The sequence below is a fragment of the Rhipicephalus sanguineus genome, chromosome 3, assembly GCF_013339695.2.
Source record: "Rhipicephalus sanguineus isolate Rsan-2018 chromosome 3, BIME_Rsan_1.4, whole genome shotgun sequence".
NCBI classification, from domain to species: Eukaryota; Metazoa; Arthropoda; class Arachnida; order Ixodida; family Ixodidae; genus Rhipicephalus; species Rhipicephalus sanguineus.
This window is the reverse complement of record NC_051178.1, coordinates 135904117-135926118: the sequence shown is the minus strand read 5'-3', so window position 1 is coordinate 135926118 and position 22002 is coordinate 135904117. Positions and strand designations below refer to the sequence as shown.

General features: G+C 46.8%; 1 protein-coding gene across 1 annotated transcript in view; it reads right to left on the bottom strand.

The window, feature by feature from the left end:
* The window catches only part of LOC119385886 (gelsolin, cytoplasmic), a 43672-nt gene extending 23620 nt beyond the window's left edge, over positions 1–20052 (bottom strand). Inside the window, exon 1 of the mRNA XM_037653254.2 lies at positions 19960–20052. Coding sequence (XP_037509182.2) covers positions 19960–20052 — 93 coding nt within the window. The remainder of the gene's footprint in view (positions 1–19959) is intronic.
* Positions 20053–22002: the final 1950 nt, after the last annotated feature.

Below are 22002 nucleotides of genomic sequence, written 5' to 3'. Positions count from 1 at the left end.
GGAACTACGCTGGACCTAGTAGACACCGTCAGAATCTAACGCGTCACGGCGTTTAGTGCGGGAATTTCAAGGTGGCGTCGCCACCCGCATTTTCTTTTTTGCGCGTTTTCACGGTTACCATGCGTTTTCTCGCGGCAAGACTGGTGATTTTGGGATTGTGAGAGAGTGATTCACCAGTATGAAAAAAGTCGTTCTCCTCTTTGGTGTTCCTTCAAAGAACCCAAATGTGGTCGGAATTGCCGGAGGCCTCCACTACGGCGAGTCTCGTAATCACGTCCTGGTTTTGGCACGTAAAACAGCAACAGTTATTATAAGCCGAAAGCCTTGGATGCCTCATCAAACGCGAAAATTGACCGTCGGCGTCCAGCGGCGACGAGTGACGCAAACAAAAAATCATCATCATGGAATGATGTCACCATATGAAGTCATCATAACGTCACTGTGACGTCGCGTTACTTAACGTCGCATGATGACGTCATCACGTGACATCGTTCGTACCTCGGTCAAAGGCGGGCCGATCGCGGAGGCGGCGCAAAACCGCGTTAGGTGTAGAAAGCTTTCGGAGGGTGGCGGAGCAGGATCGCTATATTTATTGACTGAGACGAAAAGGAAGACGGCTTTCGCCCTCGAGTCGACATAGGTGAATGCATAAGGGACCCTGTGAGTTTTTTATCGTTTGCTGCCTAAAAGAGCACTGTCAATATCAGCCTCCGCGTGCCACCTTGCGTTCAGTCTAGGAAGGATTGCGAGTCTGCCTACTATCGCGAGCGCAAGGCCAAAACCGCGCGCGCGGTGCGCCATAAAGGCGTGCAGTTACGAACACTTCGTGACCAGCTCGGCTCGTACAATGAGACATTCACGTTTCAGTCGGCGTCGTTCCTCTTTGTCGGCTTCAGTTTTACGTCCCGTGTGAGTGATTGCTTTGCGCGCGACGGCCTCTTGTTACGACAACCCCGCATGACATGCAGGCTCGGCGTGGAAGCCGCTACGGCGCACGTCAGCTCAAGATACGCAATGCCACGTGCCTAAGGCTACGAGGAAATGCCCGCTTTCCGTGCTTTCGCTGGAGAGATACTTCTTGTTGTTTATTAATTGCGAAATATTGGTAGCTCCATAGAGATCATCGGCTTCCTGGAATTCGCTGCTCGATACGACGAAAAAAGGTAGTTTCCTAACAAAAAAAAAAAAAAATTAAGAAGCCTATAATGACGTTACAGAGCAGTAACAAGGCAAAGAATATAAGACGTGGAAACACCGAGGGTAAAAATATAATCGTACTACTATTGGGAAATAATTTACCATTCGACGAATCCCACTACTCGTTTACAAAAAGTGTTTTTTCCATATGTTTTTGATTAGAGATTGCTACCTCGACTAGCACCGGGGACTCCTTTTCGAAGGGCAAACAAAACTAGAAGCTTGATTGACTAAAAAAGTACATGCGCTTCTGAAAACAAGGTGCTGATCGTCTCAAAGCAATACATGAGTAAGTGTAGAGCCCTTGGAGTGGGGCTCTAGATTTATCTTTAGGGCCACTTTAACATGCCACGCAGATGCTCGGTACACAATTTTTTTTTCTTTTGTGTCTTTTCTTTTGCATTCCGCTCCCAGCGCCATGCGGCTGCTGCGGCCGGCAATCGAACCCGCGGCCTCGAACTCGGCAGTGGACAGTTGTTTCTAAATAACAAGCGCGTGCAGCCATTAAAAAAACGACCACCTGCAGGCATTTCGAGTTAGATACGCAAAGGATTTCTTATGCGCCACATCAGGCAGAGTTTCAGGTATAAAAATACATGATCGAGGATAAGACGCATGCTTTGTCGCAGTTTCTCACAGGTGACTGCCTGCATGCAAGGTACTTTGCCACGATATGCGCCAAAAGAGTCTGCGTGCACTTGTGACGAATTGTTCTAGATTCATTCTAGATTCTGAAGATTATTTTCCTGCTTCGGCTAGTGAGAAAAAAAAAAAAAAATATTTGAAAGAAAGAGACACTTTTACACAATATTACAACATGCCGAAACACTAAAAGAATATTTGTAATAGATAATATAGTTAGGGCACGGTACAAGAAAGGAAGTCACCTTAACTTTTTTCTTAGGCTGTTTTAGCATTACCTTGTTCTAGAAGTTCACGGATATGGCTGCTGTTGTGTATTAGATGAGGGTATTTGATAAGATAAGGTTTGCTTCCATAAGTTTGTCCTAAATAAGGTAATCGAAAACGGTAGAAGCGTCGATCATAGGGACTTTTCTCTTGGGTAGCAATGCTCCATGTAACTGCCAATGTTGTTTCCTATCTCTTTACTGATATATAGGTTGAGTTTAAGATTGTATAATTGGTAGACAGTGAGTATCTGACGCTTGCCGAAAAATGGAGGAGTGTGTTCCCTAGGTTGCAGATTTTCTATAAGCGTACAGCCCTTTTTTGTAAACTAATAGCCTGTCAAGGTGGTTTTTGAGTAGTGCCCCAAATTAAAAGACAGTAATGTAGATATGAATGAGCTAAAGAATAATATAGCTGGAGCTTCAACCAGTTCGGGACTAGGGACCTTTCATACTGATTGGCTAGTGAGGCAAGAAAAAAGTGGTTTGTCCCTGTTTGCTCGCGCGACACATGTCCTCAATCTGCGGAAAAAGCGTCACCCCGAGCAAAGCGTCGAAATCATGGCACAAAATTTCTTGTCGGTGAGCAGTTGCCGGAAACCCCTTATCTCATCTCTTGCACGTCTTTAGTCACCTTTAGTCACCAACTCTCTGTTGTACACGTATGTTGTGAAGGAGCGCATATTCCGCACTATGCACATTGCCTCATGTGTATGTGGCTGTGTCAACAGTGCGTACATGCACGTACCATCCGCTTCTGGCTTTATACTAAATACGTTAGTTGAGCTCTAACTGCGCTGACAAGTGAACTGTCTAGAATCTCAGTTATTTTACCGTGGTTATTGCTACAGAGTATTAACGCATACACGCGCAGGCACGCCATATATAGCCTTTATGTTATATGACTGCTAGGAGCTGAGGAAGCTGTTACACAGATACGGTGACCGCACGTCCTATTCGGCCCCTTCTACCCCTTAACTCTCCTGTAGGCCTGCTCGTTATGTGCTTTGCCTTTTATTTTACAATACTGCAGCCAGCGTTACGTACGCACAGCAGCAGCAACGACTCCTGCGAACAGCCTGTTATTGCGCAGTTTTAGAATATAGCGTAAGCAAAACATTGCGTTATAGTTAGCAGCCACTGCGCATGTGTCATACGCTAACCTCCTGGGTACCCACGTTATATTTCGAAAATATCGTACGTTCCCAAGCGACGCTAACGCCTGCGAACCCTACGTTAAAGCTGTCTATTGTCGACTGAAGATATCGGTGACGTCATAAAAACACGAAAGCTCTCACATTACGTCTGCGCCAGAGCGAATTCACACTTAACTCACGAACGTGCGCCGTGAAAGCGGCATAGTATATGCATAGAGGAAAGGAAAATGGGGATCGCTTAAAACATGTGGTCGGTGCCGCAAGCTCTGCGCTTGTATGTATACGCGATGACCTGGCCTTTTGCGCGTGGACCGGCTCGCGGCGAGCGACCAAAGGAAGCCGCCGCCGCCTCGACAGCCAAGCGCGCCGTGCTGTGTGTTTCTGAGAGAGACGAACGGCTACGCTATGTATAGCAAGCATGGGCACGAGCGCGCGTGCATCACCGCCGTGGCTTTTACGGTCAATTCACGGCGCCGGCGGGCGCGTTTTAATACACCCAGCGTGGACGCAGATCGGCGAAACGGCGACGCGGCCGACACCTGCTTCTGACTTGACACGCCCCCACCCCTTTCATAGACGATTTTACGTAAGTCACGTGGGCGCCGCCACCATTGGCTGTTAAACGAATGTTTCCTAATTTTAGTACATCGCGACGTGAAATGATAATGAAACGTCAAATGCACCAACCCAACCGTTTTCATGCACTGTTCGTTTAGTTCTTAAGGATACGAAACGGCAAGACAGCCCAATATGACAGCACCGAATCCCATCGTATAGATACAGTTTAATTGAGTTGTGTCTGACAAAATAACAAGCCCTTAATTCGTACCCTCTTTCGTCCTATAGATACAAAAGTGAAATGAAGGGTGACACACGCTGCGCTCGTCTGTCACTTTTATCTTGTGTCCCGGTCTGCCGCACAGTTAAAAATAAAAAAAAAGATTTATACGTACCGACGCGCCCACCTTTCAAAGCTATTGACCGCAGATAAGAAAACAACTGCACACTTCAGCCTCAGTCTTATCGCAGGGCCTTTTTTTTTTCCTCCTATCTAGAGATAAGCACCCAGACTCATGCCCCTGCCTGTGAGGTATTAGGGTATTACATGAGCGTTGAAAATCGTCCTATGGCGAGTAAAAACAATGGGAATGTGTCAGTGTAAAGCTCACAACCAAATCTTCGAAAGCAGAAAGAAAAGTAATAAAACATCTTAAAAAATACATGATATAAAATGCACATGACAAAAGATAAAAAAGCAACGGTCGATCTAGCGAGGATATTTGTTCGCAATAGAGCTTTGTCATTGATCGAACCACCAGTAACAGGATTGGCTCAAGTTTTCTCTCACGAATTATTCCATCTTAAGAGTTTTTTGTTGATACGGGCTCAGAATATTTGCTCCTTCCTGCAATTACAAGTGGAAGATGATGCAGTTGGCTATTAAATTTTAATACAGAACGCACTTGTCGTATGCCTATCTATCTATCTATCTATCTATCTATCTATCTATCTATCTATCTATCTATCTATCTATCTATCTATCTATCTATCTATCTATCTATCTATCTATCTATCTATCTATCTATCTATCTATCTATCTATCTATCTATCTATCTATCTATCTATCTATCTATCTATCTGTCTGTCTGTCTGTCTGTCTGTCTGTCTGTCTGTCTGTCTGTCTGTCTGTCTGTCTGTCTGTCTGTCTGTCTGTCTGTCTAATCTCCACTGCATGAATTATTTCCTCGAAGCAGACTTATTTAGTGTGCTTGCAGGGTTGCAAACGTGTAGAGTGTGTTCGGTTTTACATGGGCCCCAATGGAAAAGGCAGCAGCGTACAAATTTAGCATTGCACACGAAAATGTATTTCATTGAAGTCGAGCTAGGCAGCAATGAAGAATTGAGACATATGATGAATCGATGCGACAGGCTTTAGAGATTTGGCAGGAAGCAATCGGTTGGCATAAATCATAGGTAATCTTTGCTCGTAGTTTCATTGCCCTTCAATTTGTACGAGAAAAAAGAACGCCTAGCCTACGTACGTCGCGTTGAAATGTGTATTAGTTTACATGTATCTTATTCAATAAGCTCGTTGGGGCGGCTGCGCCCCGATGGCGACAGAATTCAAGAACGCCCACGTAAGTACCTTGCCTTATGCGTGCGGTAAACGACCCGCGGTGTTTCAAAAAGATGTCGGAGACCCCCGCTGTGGCGTTCATGATAAGTCTACGTGCACTCTCGCGGGGTTAAGCACCACATAACAACAAGCGGTCGACGCAAATCAGCCAAAAGAAATTTTGTCTTAAAACCCGTTTATGTTGCATGAGACCTTCCGTCGCTATTAGCCGCACCTCAACAAAGTTTAACTCACGCGAGACTAACTATTAACTCGCCTTCGCTAAGCTTACACTCCTTGGTGGTGGTAAAACTCACAGAATCCCTCATGCATTCGCCTAAGACGACTCGAAGGCGAAAGCCATCTTCTTCCTTTTCTTCCTAGTCGATTCATTGATCCTCCCGCACCCCCTCCGAAAGCTTCCTGCACTTGATGTGGTTTCGCACTGCCTACAGTATCGGAGGCATTTCAAGCTTTCTGCTCCTCAGCTGTTTTGCACTGCCTCCGTTATCAGCGCACTTTTGACCAGCGACGATGTCAAGTGGTGACGTCATCATGTGACGTCACGCCAGATTTTGCCGATCTGTGACATCATAATGACATCGTATGGTGACGTCATCACGTGATGACGATTTTTTGCATCACTCGTGTTGACGCCGACATCCCCAACGATCAATTTTCGCGTTTGGTGAGGCATCTAAGGCTTTTGCCTTATTAACTAAATAATCAGGGTCATGTACCGCAGAACAACACCAAAGCGCCGATGCTTTCATCCCGGCCATTGACGCAGCGCGAATCAGCGCGTGTTGACGGAACGAGGGGGCTCCGAAGCGCTGACAGCCAATGCACACGCGGTGTTGAAATTATCTGCTAAGAATGTCTTGTCTGTCTGTGAGGTATTGTTCCTTTGGAATGCCCCGCGCTGAACTAAATATTGCGAGTGCTAAGCGAGTACTGAGCGACAGAGTACACCAAAACAAACTTCGCTAAGCGATGACGGTCTAAGAAAAGCGGGCTTGGGCGTACTGCAAAACAAACCTTGTGTTTGACCCGGACGCCTATTACTAATCTCTGTTGACAGCCAAACGAGGTCTTTCGCTCTCTCTTTCTCTTTTCGAGTGTTGCCCAAGCGAATTTCATGTGATTACGAGAGGCGAATGTTACTATTGGTTATAAAGCTCTCGCGGTATCTATTGCGTCTGGCCGCTGACGTGAATGTCCAATCACGAGGGGGGCTTCTAAGATTTCTCACGCAGAGGTTCGCCACCCTGCTTAGGGAAGAAATATGTTAATTTGCAGGTCTGGTGTTGCCAAACCTGACGGCAGGGTGAAATGAACTCGCGCAGAGAGCCTTCTGTTGACATATTGAATTCCTCTCCTGTGGACCTGGGCCAACGCGGGTTCAAAGGGCGGCTAAGCATAAACATCTCGTTTAACTGCCACCTTACTTCTAACTGTGGTTGCAATCCTGGGCGCGGCGCCCTCCTAGGCCCAAAATTTCGTTCACGCAAAGAAACAAAACAAAAGACTGCAGCAACAAAACAGTTATAAGAACATCGATTTGTCAAGAAACGCATTGCAAGCGCAAGGTTGAGACAGGCAGCTATTTCAGTGCAGCTGCGACTGCAGTGCGGCACTGTTTGCAAGGCAGACGCGCAAGAAAGAGGAAAATTGAGGGACGACCTCCCAACGGGGCTCGACGCTAATCCATCATTCCATGCTAAACAAGCACGCTTCGCAGTCACTTAACGCATGCGCTGCATGTGCTTTTCCAGCGTCTGCCCGGCGTGTTTTCCGTTGGACGCGACGGCATACACTGGCCAACATAGCCCAAGAATGAAGCACACGCATATGCAGAACTGCAACAACAAATAAAACCGAGAGAAACAAAACAGACTCAAATGAAGTCAGGCGCGAATTGCCTCCCGAAGAGGCCACACGTTCTACCTGCCTTCTATTTCGAGTTCGGCACCTTCATATAGCTTCGCAGGCGCCGCACGCACGTTGTGCGTTTATAGTTCCTTCCTCCTTAGCGAAGGCTGCTGCGTCTCCGTGAATCACCGGAATGCTGTGGCACGCCCCCCATCTCTTTTTTTTTCGCTCTCTCTCTATCTCTGCGTATAGCGAGAAAAACGTGCGTAACACGCTCTGGCAGGGCGAGAAAATAAAGAACGCAGGGAAAGGAATGGAGACGAGCGTGTGTCAAAACGTAGACGTGGCGGGAGCTAGTTACAGCGACCTCAGCAGACGCTGCTGCTACTGCTGCTGCTCCGTTTCCTCCTCCTCCTCGTGGTAGGAGAGAAGCGGACAATAACGTTATAACCGTAAATCTCGACCGCGCCGAGCGCATGCCTCGCGATGGCGCACTGCGCGAGCAGAGCGCCGCACGAGCAGCGAGCGCCGCACGAGCAGCGAGCGCAATAACCGGAGCGAAGCGTGCGTCAGACACACGGCCGCACCCACGGACACGCGTTGCTCTCGTCCGCGCGAACACGAGCCGTGTGCGCGGATACAACTTCGCGGAACCGTTATACCGCTGCACGCGCGAGAGGCCTTAGTAAAGAAGCATCGTGCTTCGACCCTTTGACATTATATATAGAGCGACCGCGAGTCGAAGGAGGTGCTCCCGCAAGCGCGCACGAGCTACTGCCCCCCACGGAGTCATGATTGCACGCGGATTTTCTCGGCTTCCTGGGATAGCTGCGGGACCGCATAGGTGTTTCGAGATATCTCAGCATTGCAACAGCGCAGCTATGAAGAGTGCCCAATATAAACTGCTGACATTATTGATAAAGCCGCCTAGCCTACTATGAAAGCCTTCTATATATAGTCCCTACCCTCCAAAAAAGAGTCGGGCCTAGACACAAACTACTGCTGCGGGACGTTTGTGAAGTTATGTTAAGTGTAAGCTTTCCACGTAGAATTGTATTTCTCTCTGTAGGACAGACATATCTGTTGAAGCGGCTTTGGCTTCGTTGTACTGTCTAAGGAAGCTCTCACCAGGTTGAGGATGTAACGGAAGCCTCCGCAGCAAACGAAACGCTACTTGATTCACTCGGTTTTAATCTCCCGCGCAATATATCAGTACCTGTTGGGTTTCAATACTGAGAAGAGGTTCGCGAGCTCGATATGTCACCCGCAGCGGCTACATTTTGAGGGAGAAATACGAACACATTCGCATATACCTTGTATTTGCATGCGCCTTAATTCATGCGGTTGAGATTATTCCGTACAGCGCTCCGCTGAGCCAGAACTACTTTACATCTATACCTGTGACATTGATCATCATTGATCATCATTGATCATCATTGACATAAGCCCCGCCACGGTGGTCTAGTGGTCATGGCGCTCGACTGCTGACCCGAAGGTCACGGTATTGAATCCCGGTCGCGACGGCTGCATTTTCGATGAAGGCGAAAATGTTTGAGGCCCGTGTACTTAGATTTAGGTGCGCGTTAAAGAACCCCAGGTGGTCGAAATTTCTGGAGCCCTCCACTACGGCGTCTCTCATAATCATATCGTGGTTTTCGGACGTTAAACCCCAGATACTATTATTATTACATTGACATAATTTGGAGGCGGCGCGCTGCGGCGAACCTTCGCCCCCACTGAAGGGGAACCCTGCGCACGCCTATGGTAACAAGCTGGCTTTGGATGCGTGACGAGATAGTTTAATGCGTCCTTATACGCGACATATGTAGCCTCGTAAATATACAATCAACACGGGTTTCGCGACTGCGTATGCGTTGTCATGACGGGGCGCGTCTGCAACGTGTACATCCCTCCCTCGAGTCACTGCATGTATAAACACGCAGACGTTACACATGATGCGTGTTCGAGGCTTATCCGGTGATAATGTATAGTTAGTGGAGCGCGGGCGTAGAGAAATTCAAGGCCTTCAAGATGAATCACGCCGTGCTACACATCAGTAGGACCGTGACAGGGTCTCGATCGACCCAGTCACGAGGGCGATCCACTCGATCTCGCTTCTGGAACCAGTGAGGCGTCCTGTCCAGCGAGGCAACCAGTGAGGCGCCGATTGAGGGCGCCCGTGCGTTCAGTTGACTAAGGGACCTTACAGTGGACGGCGCCCCCACGTTATGTTCACTGATCTGGCTGATCCCAAGATGCGCATTCCCTGATCCTAATGCGTATAACCAGCCTGCGCGGCCAGTTATACATTGTTCTATGGAAAATTTTTCCAAGAACGTGTCAGAATAATCTAGAACATGTCGATCGAGGGTTCGATCCCCGGCCGCGAAGGCGTTCCCTCGAAGGCGAGACTGCACAGCGAGAGAGAGACGACGAGGAAATACGGGGAGGTTAACCAAGCACACGTTCTCTGTTCGCTACCCTGCACTTGGGAAGGAAAAAGGGGGGAAAAATAGATAAGGTATACGAAGAAAAAGCGTAGAGTAAGAAAATGAACCATTAGTTATTAAGTACTGTTATTTGTTGCTATTATTTGGGGCGCAGTGACATCAGCACATACGCCCACCCCGCCAGCTGCGTTTTAGCTCTGTAAGGGTGTCCACTGTCACTTTCTTTTTTTTTTAATTTCAAAGGTTCGGGCTTTCGAGATGATATTTTACTGCGTGCGTGCGTGTGAGTGAGAGAGAGGAGCGTCACGAAAAATCCCGACTAACTAGGCGCTATAGCAGCTTCGCCGCAAGAGAAAGGTAAGAAAACTAACAAAGGGGCAGTTCTTGTGAACAGCAAGCGAAGCGTTCGTAAAGTTTAGTCGATCTTAGGAAGTATACAATACGGCTTCTGTATCCTTGTGCATGTAAAAATGCGTCGGCCGAGGCCCCGCCATGTTGCCCGTCGAAAGTAATATTTCATCAAGGAGGCGGAGTTTAGAATCCAGAGCACGTTGAAGGTCGAATTCCGATGGTTGTCAAGGTCCAAGGTTGAAATCGAAAGTTGAATTGAGTTCCGAAAGACGGGCAGTGCCTAGGTTTTCAAGCAAGGGACTAGCTGTTTTAAATATCATCCACATTAAGTGACTCGCACGTAATAAAAATTTCATAGCTATTTTATTGAGCGGAAATTTAATCGAGTGCGTATGATAAATACGTAAATCCCATTTTCGCGAGGAACTCAATAGTGCTGATTCACCGGTTGTCGCAAGCCGTTTCGCTCTGTTCACTTCACCCGCTGTTATGTATACGACGCAGGCGCTGTAGTAGGAAATAACTGCGTTGCTTGAATGGGCTAACGAGTTCTACGAAGACGAGCTGTGCGTCATCCAGAAGCATGCACGGCTTGTGCGCTGCGTTCAGTGTTTGTCATGTGGTTATTGTTAAGCTGAGCCGTTCAACGACAGTGGGCTCATTGTAGTACAGTCGGCCACTAAAGTCACAGTTTCGCCGCAACGGCGCGACGAAACGATGAATGCGATAGCAACACATTAGAATGTCACACGAAGAATGGCAAGTAGCCCGATACTTGCAACGCGCCGCACGAACGCAAGAGACTGACGAAAAGAACACACACGTACAGGACGACCGCGAACTAACAACGGTCACAGCTCAACACTTGCAGAGCGCTGCTAAAACACAAGGAAGGGCACTCGAAAGCGAGGCACCGTGCAGTCGAACGCAGCGCCAGAGCACACTAGCGGATAACGAAAGCAATGTTGAACGGCCCAGGGACAAAACAAACGCGACTAGAGCACTGCACGGGCCGGGCCGGCCCGAAAGCCTCCGACGTTTTCCAGCGGGCCCGGGCTGGGCTCGGGCCGCGAACTGAACAATCGGGCCCGCTCATTAAAAGGCGTAAGTCGGGCTTCGAGCACACGCGAACGTTATGCATTGCATGGTTAAGGTATACTGTGCCAAGCTGAAGTGACACGTATATAAACAGCAGTAACAATGGGCCAGATCACGGTTGTTCCCATGGGAGGCATAAAGATTTCGGTCTTTTATTCGAGTTGACACATATGATACATTTCATTTATATTCCTTAGTATTACGCCAAAACCACGACATGATTACGAGGCACGCCGTAGTGGCACCGGATCAATTTCGACCACCTCGAGTTCTCTTCTCACGGGTGTTCTTCCATTTGCCCCACCAATTGCGGCCGCCGTGGCCGCGGGAATCGCACCCGCGCAGCGCCAGTTTAACCGCTGAGCTACCACCGTGGGCAAAGCAACATTTCGATGCATGTACACACCGGATTTTCCGTCCGCGGCTATAAAGCGCACGCATCATTAATAATCATCATCAACAACTAATATCCTCAAGCGGGCCCGGGTCGGGCCTGGTCAGAACAATGTTGTAATGGACGCCCGGCCCGGGCCGGGCCTTGGAACACGGCCCGGGCCGGGCTCGGGGGATACGGTCAAGTACGCCCGGGCCCGGGCCGGGCTCGGGCTTGGAACCACGGGCCCGGGCTGGGCTCGGGCTTCATAAAGCGGGCCCGGGCCGGGCCCGGGCCGTAAAATGCGCGTCCCTCCGCCTCTGCGGGTGATACTACACACACTGAAGCACCTCCGAGCTCTGAATTCCGTTAGCGTTAAATGGTGTATACAAATAGCTCGCCGTTGTTATGCTAAACAGCCGGTGGCGCATGGTCGAGTTGTTTAAAGCAGCACGCTGCGGACTGAGGGGTCACAGGTACGAATCCCGGCGGCGCGCTTTGGAAATTTTCTTTTTCTTCTGATTTATTTTTCTTTGTGGCTTTTATTTACATATACATACATATACATATACAGGACATGACGGCGACGGCAAAAACCAGCCGAGAGTGTCCATATGATTGCTATCGCAATAATATAACACGTACCACGTGAGCGCGTGGCGAAATTGCCGTCTGGCCACCAGAGCTGTATTCTCTACAGCAGACGGTTCGCCACTAGACGACGCAGACGGATCTTTTCGCCACGCGCTCACATGATCCGTATTGTTAGGGGCGAAGCTCCCTATAGCATCACCTGGTCGGTCGTCGCTCCATGCGGTGTGCCCCCGCCGTCGCGTCTCCCGTATCATTCAATAGATGGCGCTGTCCCATAGAGATGCATGCAACTGCAGTTGGGTGACGATATACTAGATGGCGCTGTCCCATATAGATGTGTGCAATATGTGTGCAAAAAAGAAAGAAAAAAAGAAAAACAAAGAAAAAAAAGCAGCGGCACCCTGCACGCTAGATGACGTGCAGTAATCAAAGCGGCGTATCGCTTGGCGAAACCCCTGAACTGCTGGGCGAAACCCCTGAACATTTCACGGTGTAACCATGATTGCTTCAGGAGCTTCGCCCAAGCTCTTCATCATTCACCCGTGGATATGCTCTAATTTTTTTGTTACCGACTGTACATTGCGCATTCAAAGCGTGGTCATGAGTACAATAAGCGCCACATAATGAAGCGCCCAATATAGCAGAAACATAGATCGATGCTCAGTTGTTATAATGCGCTTTTCTATTTTTCGACTGTTAAGTAACTCGCTGCATCATGCAATTTAGGGCCCTTGAGAAGAGCTATAAGGTGGGCTAGTTGGTGTTGATTCATCTTCAAAGGTGCGCTTAGTGAACACAAACGACACAAACGAAAAAGTACAGGACATAAGGCAACGAGCGCAAATAAGGCAAGGCTCGTTGCCTTATGTCCTATACTTTTTCGTTTGTGTCGTTTGTGTTCACTAAGCGCACCTTTGAAGATGAATTTAGGGCCAGATGAAATTCTGCAACACAAATCTTCTTTTAGTTCCTCCGTAATGAAAACAAGGAGGAAGAAGTTATCATTATCTTTTTTTTTAATATTCACTGTTATTTCCCGAGGGAAAAGAACTCCACGTAAGTGGATGAACTTTAACTTGAAGCTAAAAAAAGAAAGGTAGGGCAGCTGCGCACTAGTGGTGTGAAGACTGAGGTAGCATCGGAGCTGGTGGCGTTCCCCTCCTCCTCACCCTGACCTCCCTATTTCTTTCGCTCTCTCTCTCTCTCTCTCCATTTCTTTCTCTTTCTCGGTCTTTCTATATTTCTTCATCTATCTTCCATTTCTTTCTCTCTACCTCTGTATTTCTTGCTTCCTCTTTCTCTCGATCTCTATCTCTTTCTGTCTTTCTTTTATTATCTCTCTTTCTCTCAATATTTTTCTTTCTCTCTTTCGTTCTCTCCGTTTCTCTCTTTCTCTTTCTTTCTATGGTATGTTTACTCTCTCTTCTCCTTCTTTCCCTCCTCTTCACCCTCACATCTGTCCTCCTCCCCCTCCCTTCCCTTTCACACTCCCTTGCTATACTGTACTACACAAGGGTATGTCGTGCTCTGCTAGCCGCTCGCCTTCGAATGGTGTGTCCGCGGGTTCTAATCTCGCTTCGCTAATAATATTTTCCCCCTAGAACTTATATCTTTCTCTATCTTTATTATTTTTTTTTTTTTTCGTTGTACGTACTCGGGTATTGCGCTCGCCGCCGTCGCTTCGCACTCATTTCGGGCTAACTGCTGCCTTCTTCTTTTTAGGGACCAGGGTGAGTAGTGGGATTTGCCTTTCTGTGGCACATACCCATTCATGATGATGACAGTTTTCCGGTGACCATGGACATTTTACGGCCGGCTATAACGTCTTCATCGTTAAAAAAAAAACAGCCCTACGAACGTGACGAAATCGGGATTCGACAAACAAATTGTCTTCGTCTCGTTCCTAACGCTGTCTCTTTTCTTCTTCAAGTTCAGTAATGTACCAACCAGCCCTACTCAACGCATTACTCAGGAGAAGGAACTTGCAGCTAAAGATACACAGGAAAACTTTCGAAACAACGGTAACACCTGCGCGTGAGTTAAAAGCTAGAGGTGTGTACCGTGAAATGTCAACCGGCATAAAAATAGTCGCTTCTCACATACATAGCGACTGTTTCTACAATTGTTGATGGCACGGTGGCAATGTATCAAGGCGAGAATTGCATTCTTGCTGACGTCTTGAGCCAACCTCTTGTTTGTATGTATCGTGATTTTCCCACGAAACAGCGGTTGAAAAAATATATATATATATAGCGGTGTGATGTGCACCTTCGTGTTCTCGTGTTTTGATTCTGGTCGGCTAAAAGTATAGGAAATATCAAGATGTCTGCGGGGACAATAATCAGTGCACCTGCATGCCAACGGAACTTCACGACAGAAAACAAACCAAAAGATCCCGAACACTTCTGTTCTGTTCTGTTCTGTTCTGTTCTGTTCTGTTCTGTTCTGTTTTGTTCTGTTCTGTTCTGTTCTGTTTTGTTCTGTTCTGTTCTGTTTTGTTCTGTTCTGTTCTGTTCTGTTCTGTTCTGTTCTGTTCTGTTTTGTTCTGTTCTGTTCTGTTCTGTTCCGTTCCGTTCCGTTCTGTTCTGTTCTGTTCTGTTCTGTTCTGTTCTGTTCTGTTCTGTTCTGACTTGCTTACTGCGGAGAGGTTAACTTTATATAGCATCTCGGCTATTCCATTTTTCTACGTTCTGTGGCACAAAAAAGGAATGGTTGCCCAAGAACAAAAATGAAAAAAAAGTAATGAAAAAAACACATAGCAAACTGAAACAAATGAGAAAAAAATACCATGGCGCTAGACAGTTCACTAGCAAGAGTTCACTTTGCAATATAACTTCACACGCACACATTTCGGTCTACGTTCTAACCCCAGTATACGGAATAACACATCACTTCGTATATAGTTGCACATGGCTCATTACAAGCACTTAACTAGTTCAGTGTCCACTAAGCATTTTTTTTTACAGGGAGATGTTTCCCTTTTGCTGAAGATGCTCTTCAGGTCTCGTTGCAAGTAAATCGCATAATGTGAAATGCAGCTTGTCTAAACTTGCTAGTTTTTTCTCCAACTTCTTTTTGCATTTGCGTACTTTACGCATTCCAGAAGAACGCCTATAGCTTGATGACCGCTTGAACAATCCTATCCAAGTGGGAGAACTACTTTGTCTCGAGACGTTTGAACCTTCTAGTGAAAGCGTAGCTCGCGAAGTTCTCGACACCATTTTAGTTTAAATCAGTCAGAAAGATAGGTTTAATCGTCGAAGGTATTACGTAGTGTATCAAATAGCATACAGTTATATGACTTCATTGCTAGCTTTCATACAGACGCGAATGTAAATCCCCCCCCCCCCCCATATATTCGCTTAAGTCAGTACATTGCTCAGACAGTATACTAACAGCACGAAAACACCAGGACAAGAAAGAGGACGACACAATGCGCTGCGTACTGTCATGAATTTCCAACAAGTCCAAGCCGCCCCATTTGTGAACATTGCTCAGGCCACAAACTTTGCCACGTACTCTTAGACACATTCCCACCTGCTCTATGAATCAACGACAACCAATACAGAGCGATTCTTTTAGAACTGACATATTTCATTGGCCTGTAGTTTCGTTACAAATTATCCGATTTTAATTCGGTTTGCGGCAAGTGAATCAAAATAGGATGAAATATTAACGGCCCGTCCCATTTTATGACGTGCAACGCAGAAAATAGTAATGCATGAGAAATAACAAAACCGTGAAATGCTATACAAGGAAGGATGGCAAGTTCGGCGCACCGTTCGCGTCAGCCAGCGGCGGCGGAAGTTGGCGTCGCCGGGTTCGTCACGTTACGTTGACGTGAAACGCAAACACTACATACTTCTACGCGCGCGCCGCGTTACCTTGACGCATGGGCATTCGCGAGCCTGGCGTCCCTCTTGTATCCAATTTCGTGGAGCCTCACGGTTTCTTGATATTTCTTATTTATTCTTTTTTTTCTGCGTTGGACGATCAAAATCGGCACGAGCCATTAAATTACATCCTTCCTGAATCTTTTGCCGAAAACCACATTAAAATAGGATAATTTGTAACAAAACTACATTCCAATGAAATAGGTCAGTTCTAAATGAATCACCCTGTATGTCAACATCCGCTCCATGTCCGGATCTCTCCCATGGCCATATCATTTATTTCGCGCCTTCCCTTAGGTGAATCACTTATGTTTGCTCAAGACATGCATCGTTTTCGTCTGTTGGACCAGAACTGTATTGCGGTGCGGAAAAGCTACAAAAGATCAAGCGGCTGATTTCCCGTTGTTGCGTGGAATTATGCAACCTAGATATCGACACCTTCCATCGGCACGGTATTGTTTCGCGCCTCCCGCCGACAAGCTTACGTAATGACGTGCCGCGAAAGCGTTCTGCTCTTCCGACAACAATGAAGGGGAGATCATAGTGACGAGGCAATGGTGTGAAAAGAAAGAAACGACGAGCTGGGTATTGTTGACGGCAGAATGCCAAAAATAATTGAACAACGCACACGCGCGTACGAAAATAAGAAAAGACAAATGAAATGGACGGAAAAGCCGGCAAAACGGAAAATCATGCCATTACACGGCTCTTTTTGTTTTCCCGGCACGAGAGCGGACGAGGCAGGTGAAGCCAGGCCCCACGCTCTATACGTGCAAGGTTTCCGTGAAAAACCGGCCTACTCTGACCTTGGCCACCAGTCTGCCGGCAGCGTCCTAAAGACGGCGCCATGACCGCGCCTTCTGAAAGGAGGTCGAGAAACGTGGTGTGTCTATGAGACGGCGCAGGATCACGAGTAGCCGGTCGAAAGAGGTGCGCTGCTAAATTCACCGAAAATTGAAAAAAATAACACGATTTTAGAGCGAACGAATTCTCACGCACATTGTGCGCGCGAAAGGAGGGTAGGTCGCCACGAAGCCTGTCGGACAGTACAAGTTTCGCCCTACAGTGTCGCTTTTTGGTGAATGGACAAATCCCTGACGCATTAAAGCCAGGACCAAATAAAGTTCATTTCATCATCATTAAAGCGAATTTTTCTTGTTTTCATCACCAGCGATACCCGGGTTCTTTACGTACAATGCGCAACCGAGTTGTTTTCTAAAATATATCTCTACGCTTACAAAAATGTATGTAGACGGTCTATAGACTGTCTAAAACTGGGTTTAGATAGTCTATAGACTGTCTAAATTTATTTTTGTAAGGGATATATAGTTACCACTGTTCAGGCTTGTCCGAGGCTATCTTAAGCGTGCAAACATCTTAACCTGGTTTACACCCATGCTCGAGAGGTGCACGTGACACCTATGCATTCTGTGAGGGGCGTGCGCTGAATATGTGTGCATGTTGCACTACAAACTATCATCGTGATTCGCACTTTTTCCTCTCTCTGTCTATTTGCCCCCTTGCTGTCCCTTTCCACTACGCAGAGCAGCAGGCCAGAATCAAAGCTCCTACGACCGACCTCTCTGCTTAAAACTGTATATCTATCTATCTCTCTTATCACCTAAGCATGAGCAATGTATAGGTTAAGTACTTCATCAGGCCAGTACTAAGGTGACTATGTGCCCGACTTGTGCTCTCCGATACGTGCCCTCCCATGCTTGTGAATCATCTGGACTCACACCTTATCTCTCTCTTTTAACTGCCCATTTCCCTTCCTATATATGCAAGGTAGTAAACTAAACAAACTGTAGTTTACTTCCTTGCTTTCTCTCTATCTCTTTCACCAGTAATAATATTTGGGACATATTGCTCTTTAACTGCGGGATTATATGCCTTGGGTCTTCGTAAACGCACGGCCTGAAACATAGCTTGCCTGCCAGAGTAATGCAGGAACGCACCGCTTAGTGGCGCGACGGTCGTCCGTGTGTATGTATACCTTGTGGCAGCATAATAGCGCCGACTCACCGAACGCAATTGCGTGTGGAGACAGAGATAGAGTCGACTCGATCGTCGTCTCGACCGAACGACGTCTTAACGAATTCTGGTCGCGTCGTGGCTGACGCATCCACCCGGACTCGACTGTCGCGAGGCCGCCTGTGACTGTATACAGCGGGCGGAACCACACCCTGGCGGCTTTTGAGAATTGTGTCGGCTGCCCGCACGGACGAAGACAAAAGTGTATGCGTACATGCTACCAAGAATGGTTTTCGGCCTGCGTAATACGCGCTGTCGTGTTTGCGTGGCGTTTCAAGGTTGTAGGTCGACGGTTAGGCGTCGCAGCATGCATGAGTCGCACGTTTATAAATTTTTCTATTTCTTTACTTGTGATACATTCTGGACATTTTTTTATAAGTGATTAAAGAGGCAAGGGGCTGAAATAATGATAGTAAAATAATAAAAATGCCGCGTGGACCCGAGTATACATAAGAGTAACACGAAATCAGTTCAGACTAATAGAGCGTACTTTCAAAACTTCGCTGCATGATGGTGAATACTACATGAGAAACGATTATACATTAGTTAAACTTCGTGCCGAAATGCCAGCACGAGTGCATCGGTGTGACGTCACGGATTTTCAGGTATGTGTTCGTACTTAGGCTACCACCGTGCAGTAACGTGCATAATTTGTTATATTTCCAAATTCAGTCTGGATTGCTCAATGATACAACTCAATCTTTTTCTCTTTTTTTGCGTGTTGATTTTCCACAAGGCATCTATACCATGAAATAGCGAAAAGGATATCAGATAACGCGTTTTATGCAGGTGCTGCAGCACTTTGCGTCGATCAAGAATTAATTATAGGTCCGAAAAGACGGCATAAACAACCGGTACGTAAGATGGCGTGGGAACTTCGATGCGGCTGCGCCACACGCATTTCGTATTTACATCTTTCCTTTTTGCCTGCTTCTCTTTTTCTTATCCTACTGGGTCTTCAAGCACGCTCTTACTGGAACAGTGGCATTTTGTATTCTGTGTGCTTGCTGAAGTACAGTAATTTAGTAGTACATTGCAAGCCTCCTTTCTCTTTAGCTTCTATTTAAGCGAGCATGAAAGCACACTGGTGAAAGCAAAGAAAAAAAATTGAATGTGAGGTCGTTCTTTAGCCACCCAACCGGTTCGGAGCGTCCATAGAGTTACAGACGCGACACAGAATAACAGATCGGGTGCCAAGGTCGAGTGTAGGAGGGAATTAGATGAATGGATAAGGTTAGGAATCTCGGAGGCCTAAAGTTGGTTCGCGCTATATGAAAGAACAAGGTAATCCGAGATCCTCGGGGAAGCCTGCTCATAACGCATCAGCCAACATTTAAATCTGCATTCGTACATGCACGACCACGTGTGCTTTTCTTCGTTGTGAAAGCTGTCGACGTGGAAGCTGCGATTAAATCGCGTATAATATCGAAGCGCCAGCGCAAGCAGTCTGCGCTTCAACTTCGTTTGAAAGGTGGTGGCTTCGACCGCCATTGAACGCGATGGAGGTTCCGCCAATTAGGGGCCTTCACGCATTAGTAAAACGGTTATCAACATTGCTACCTGCCACCCTCGGATTTGCTGTATTCGTTTCAGCATAGCGCACTGAGGCTTAAACGAAAGAAGAACGTAAGTGGTGATGCCAAAAAATCTGCATATTTACTTAGTTTCACAGTTAAGTTAAAGAAATAAATAAAAAATCACGGAGCCGTAAATGCTATAGAAAAAAGTGATAGTTTAGTAAAGCCAAGTAGTGATGATAGACATCACTAGAGCTGTACAGTTCAGCCAACGGTTAATGAGAAGGAACGGTATACACGTAGCACGGACTATAAATATCACGTCCGGTATTACCGACATCCACATTCATCGTCCAAAAGAAAGCGAGAGAAAAAAAAAAAACATGCTTGCGCACTCACGTGGAGGACAATGTACGAATCTCCAGAGTAGAAGCTCCCGTACATCTTGGGGTCGACAGGCTTCACTTCCAGTTTCTGCAAAACCAAAAACATAAGCGGATATTGAAGATAATGAGACTCAAAACACATAAGAGGGCAAGGACAAATAAACGTATATGTGACAAACATCAGAACAACATGAAAGCTTCTGTCTCAAACGCGCTCAACAAGTGGGCTTGCGCGGTCGTTGCCCAGGCTTTTCGCGGTAGCCCCTCGAGAATGACAGACTGGGCTTCACGTCTTTATATAGGTTCTCAGTTTCATTGCTTTCAGGTCATATGCTTTAGTGCGCGCGCAACTGCCTTTTGCGCAGGCTCTCCAACCTGTCGTGGCAGCTCAGCGGCAAAAGTATTGCCCTGCTAAGCTGCCGAGGATACGAATTAGATTCCCGGCCACGTCGCCCACAGTTTAATAGGAACGATATGCAAGAAATACCCGTGCGCTTCGACTTACGAGTGCATTAAGAAGTTACAAGTCATCAAAATTAATCTGTATTCACTCGCAAGGGCGCGTCTCATGATATTGTGGTTTTGGCACTTGACGCGGCAGAATTTAATTTAATTGCGCTGACCCCCAATTTGCCTGCGTTTGGACTATTCAGACATCACGATGTACAGGTTACAGTCATTTTTACTGTTACAGTGACCATCATAAGGCCGTGGTCATCAGCGAAAAAGAAACTATAAAAGAAATTCTTTAAAAGACGGAGCAAAGATATCAGCCGTTACAAATAGAGACAGGTTGTTGAGGTGGCAATATATGAACACATCGAAACTATAAACAAAAATATGTCAGACCGCCCCGCTACAGCTTGCGTTCTTCGAAGCACAATATGACTCATCTTTTCACGTATTTGCGCACTCTTCCTCAAAGCTATGAAATCGAACATCGTGGTGTCGGTAGTGCAGTTTGCGTTGCATTGCCCGAAGGTCGCGGGATCGAATCCCGGCCGCGGCTGCTGCATTCTTTCGATGCAGGCGGGAATGTTCGAGGCCCGTGTACATAGATTTAGGTGCACGTTAAAGAACGCCAGGTGGTCAAAGTTTCCGGAGCCCTCCACTACGGCGTCCCTCATAATCATATCGTGGTTTTGGGACGTTAAACCCGATGTATTAATATTAATAAGATTGCGTTGCATTACATTCAGTAGAGGCGAACACTTAGTAGCCCTCAGTGCCACAGGAAGTGGTGTTCTCTAGTCCAAAACGAGTTAAACATCTCCTCCCCTCTTGTGTTCATTCATTCATTCATTCGTACAGCAGACGGTCTGGGTAGACATCAAGGGCGTTGCCAGAAATCTTTTTCGGGGGTGGGGGGGGGGGGGGGGGGGGGGGTGGGGGGTTAAACCATACTTCATGTGTGTTCGTGCGTGCGCTTGTATGTGTGCACACACATTTGTATATACACAAGCGAAATTGAAAATTTTCCGGGGTGGGGGGGAGGTTGACCCCCCCCCCCTTTGTAGACATGACGTGTGAATCTTAACTCTATATACCGGAGCATACTGCTGCAAACGGAGCATACTGCTGCGCAAGGTCATCCGTATGGATTTCCTTGTGGCTTCGGCTACAAATGAATAGCATACTACAACGAAGCCTTGAACTTCAGACCACACTGCAACGAACGCGAAACAAAACAATAGTATTGCCGATTATCGTGTCATCCCAGATGAGCTGGCTTATTGTTTTAAGCAGACTGAAAGGAAATACCGCACTAAGCAGTGTTGCAATACCACATACAAGAATACTAAACAAACTAAACTCAACCCTGTTACGAAGAGTCAGGACTCCTTCATGGCGGTCTCGCTTTGCTTCGCAGCACGTTATTCTAAAGTGAACTCACTCGACAATTGGGATTACTGCATCTTTCTATCTTCAGAATCTGTTGGTTCGATCGTTTTTATTCTTTAATTGAAATATTGCTTTTTGAATACCGGCTTTTAGTAGGCCTATACTTAGCAATAGCTCCTACACACACTTACTTGTGCATACATTTTTATAGTTA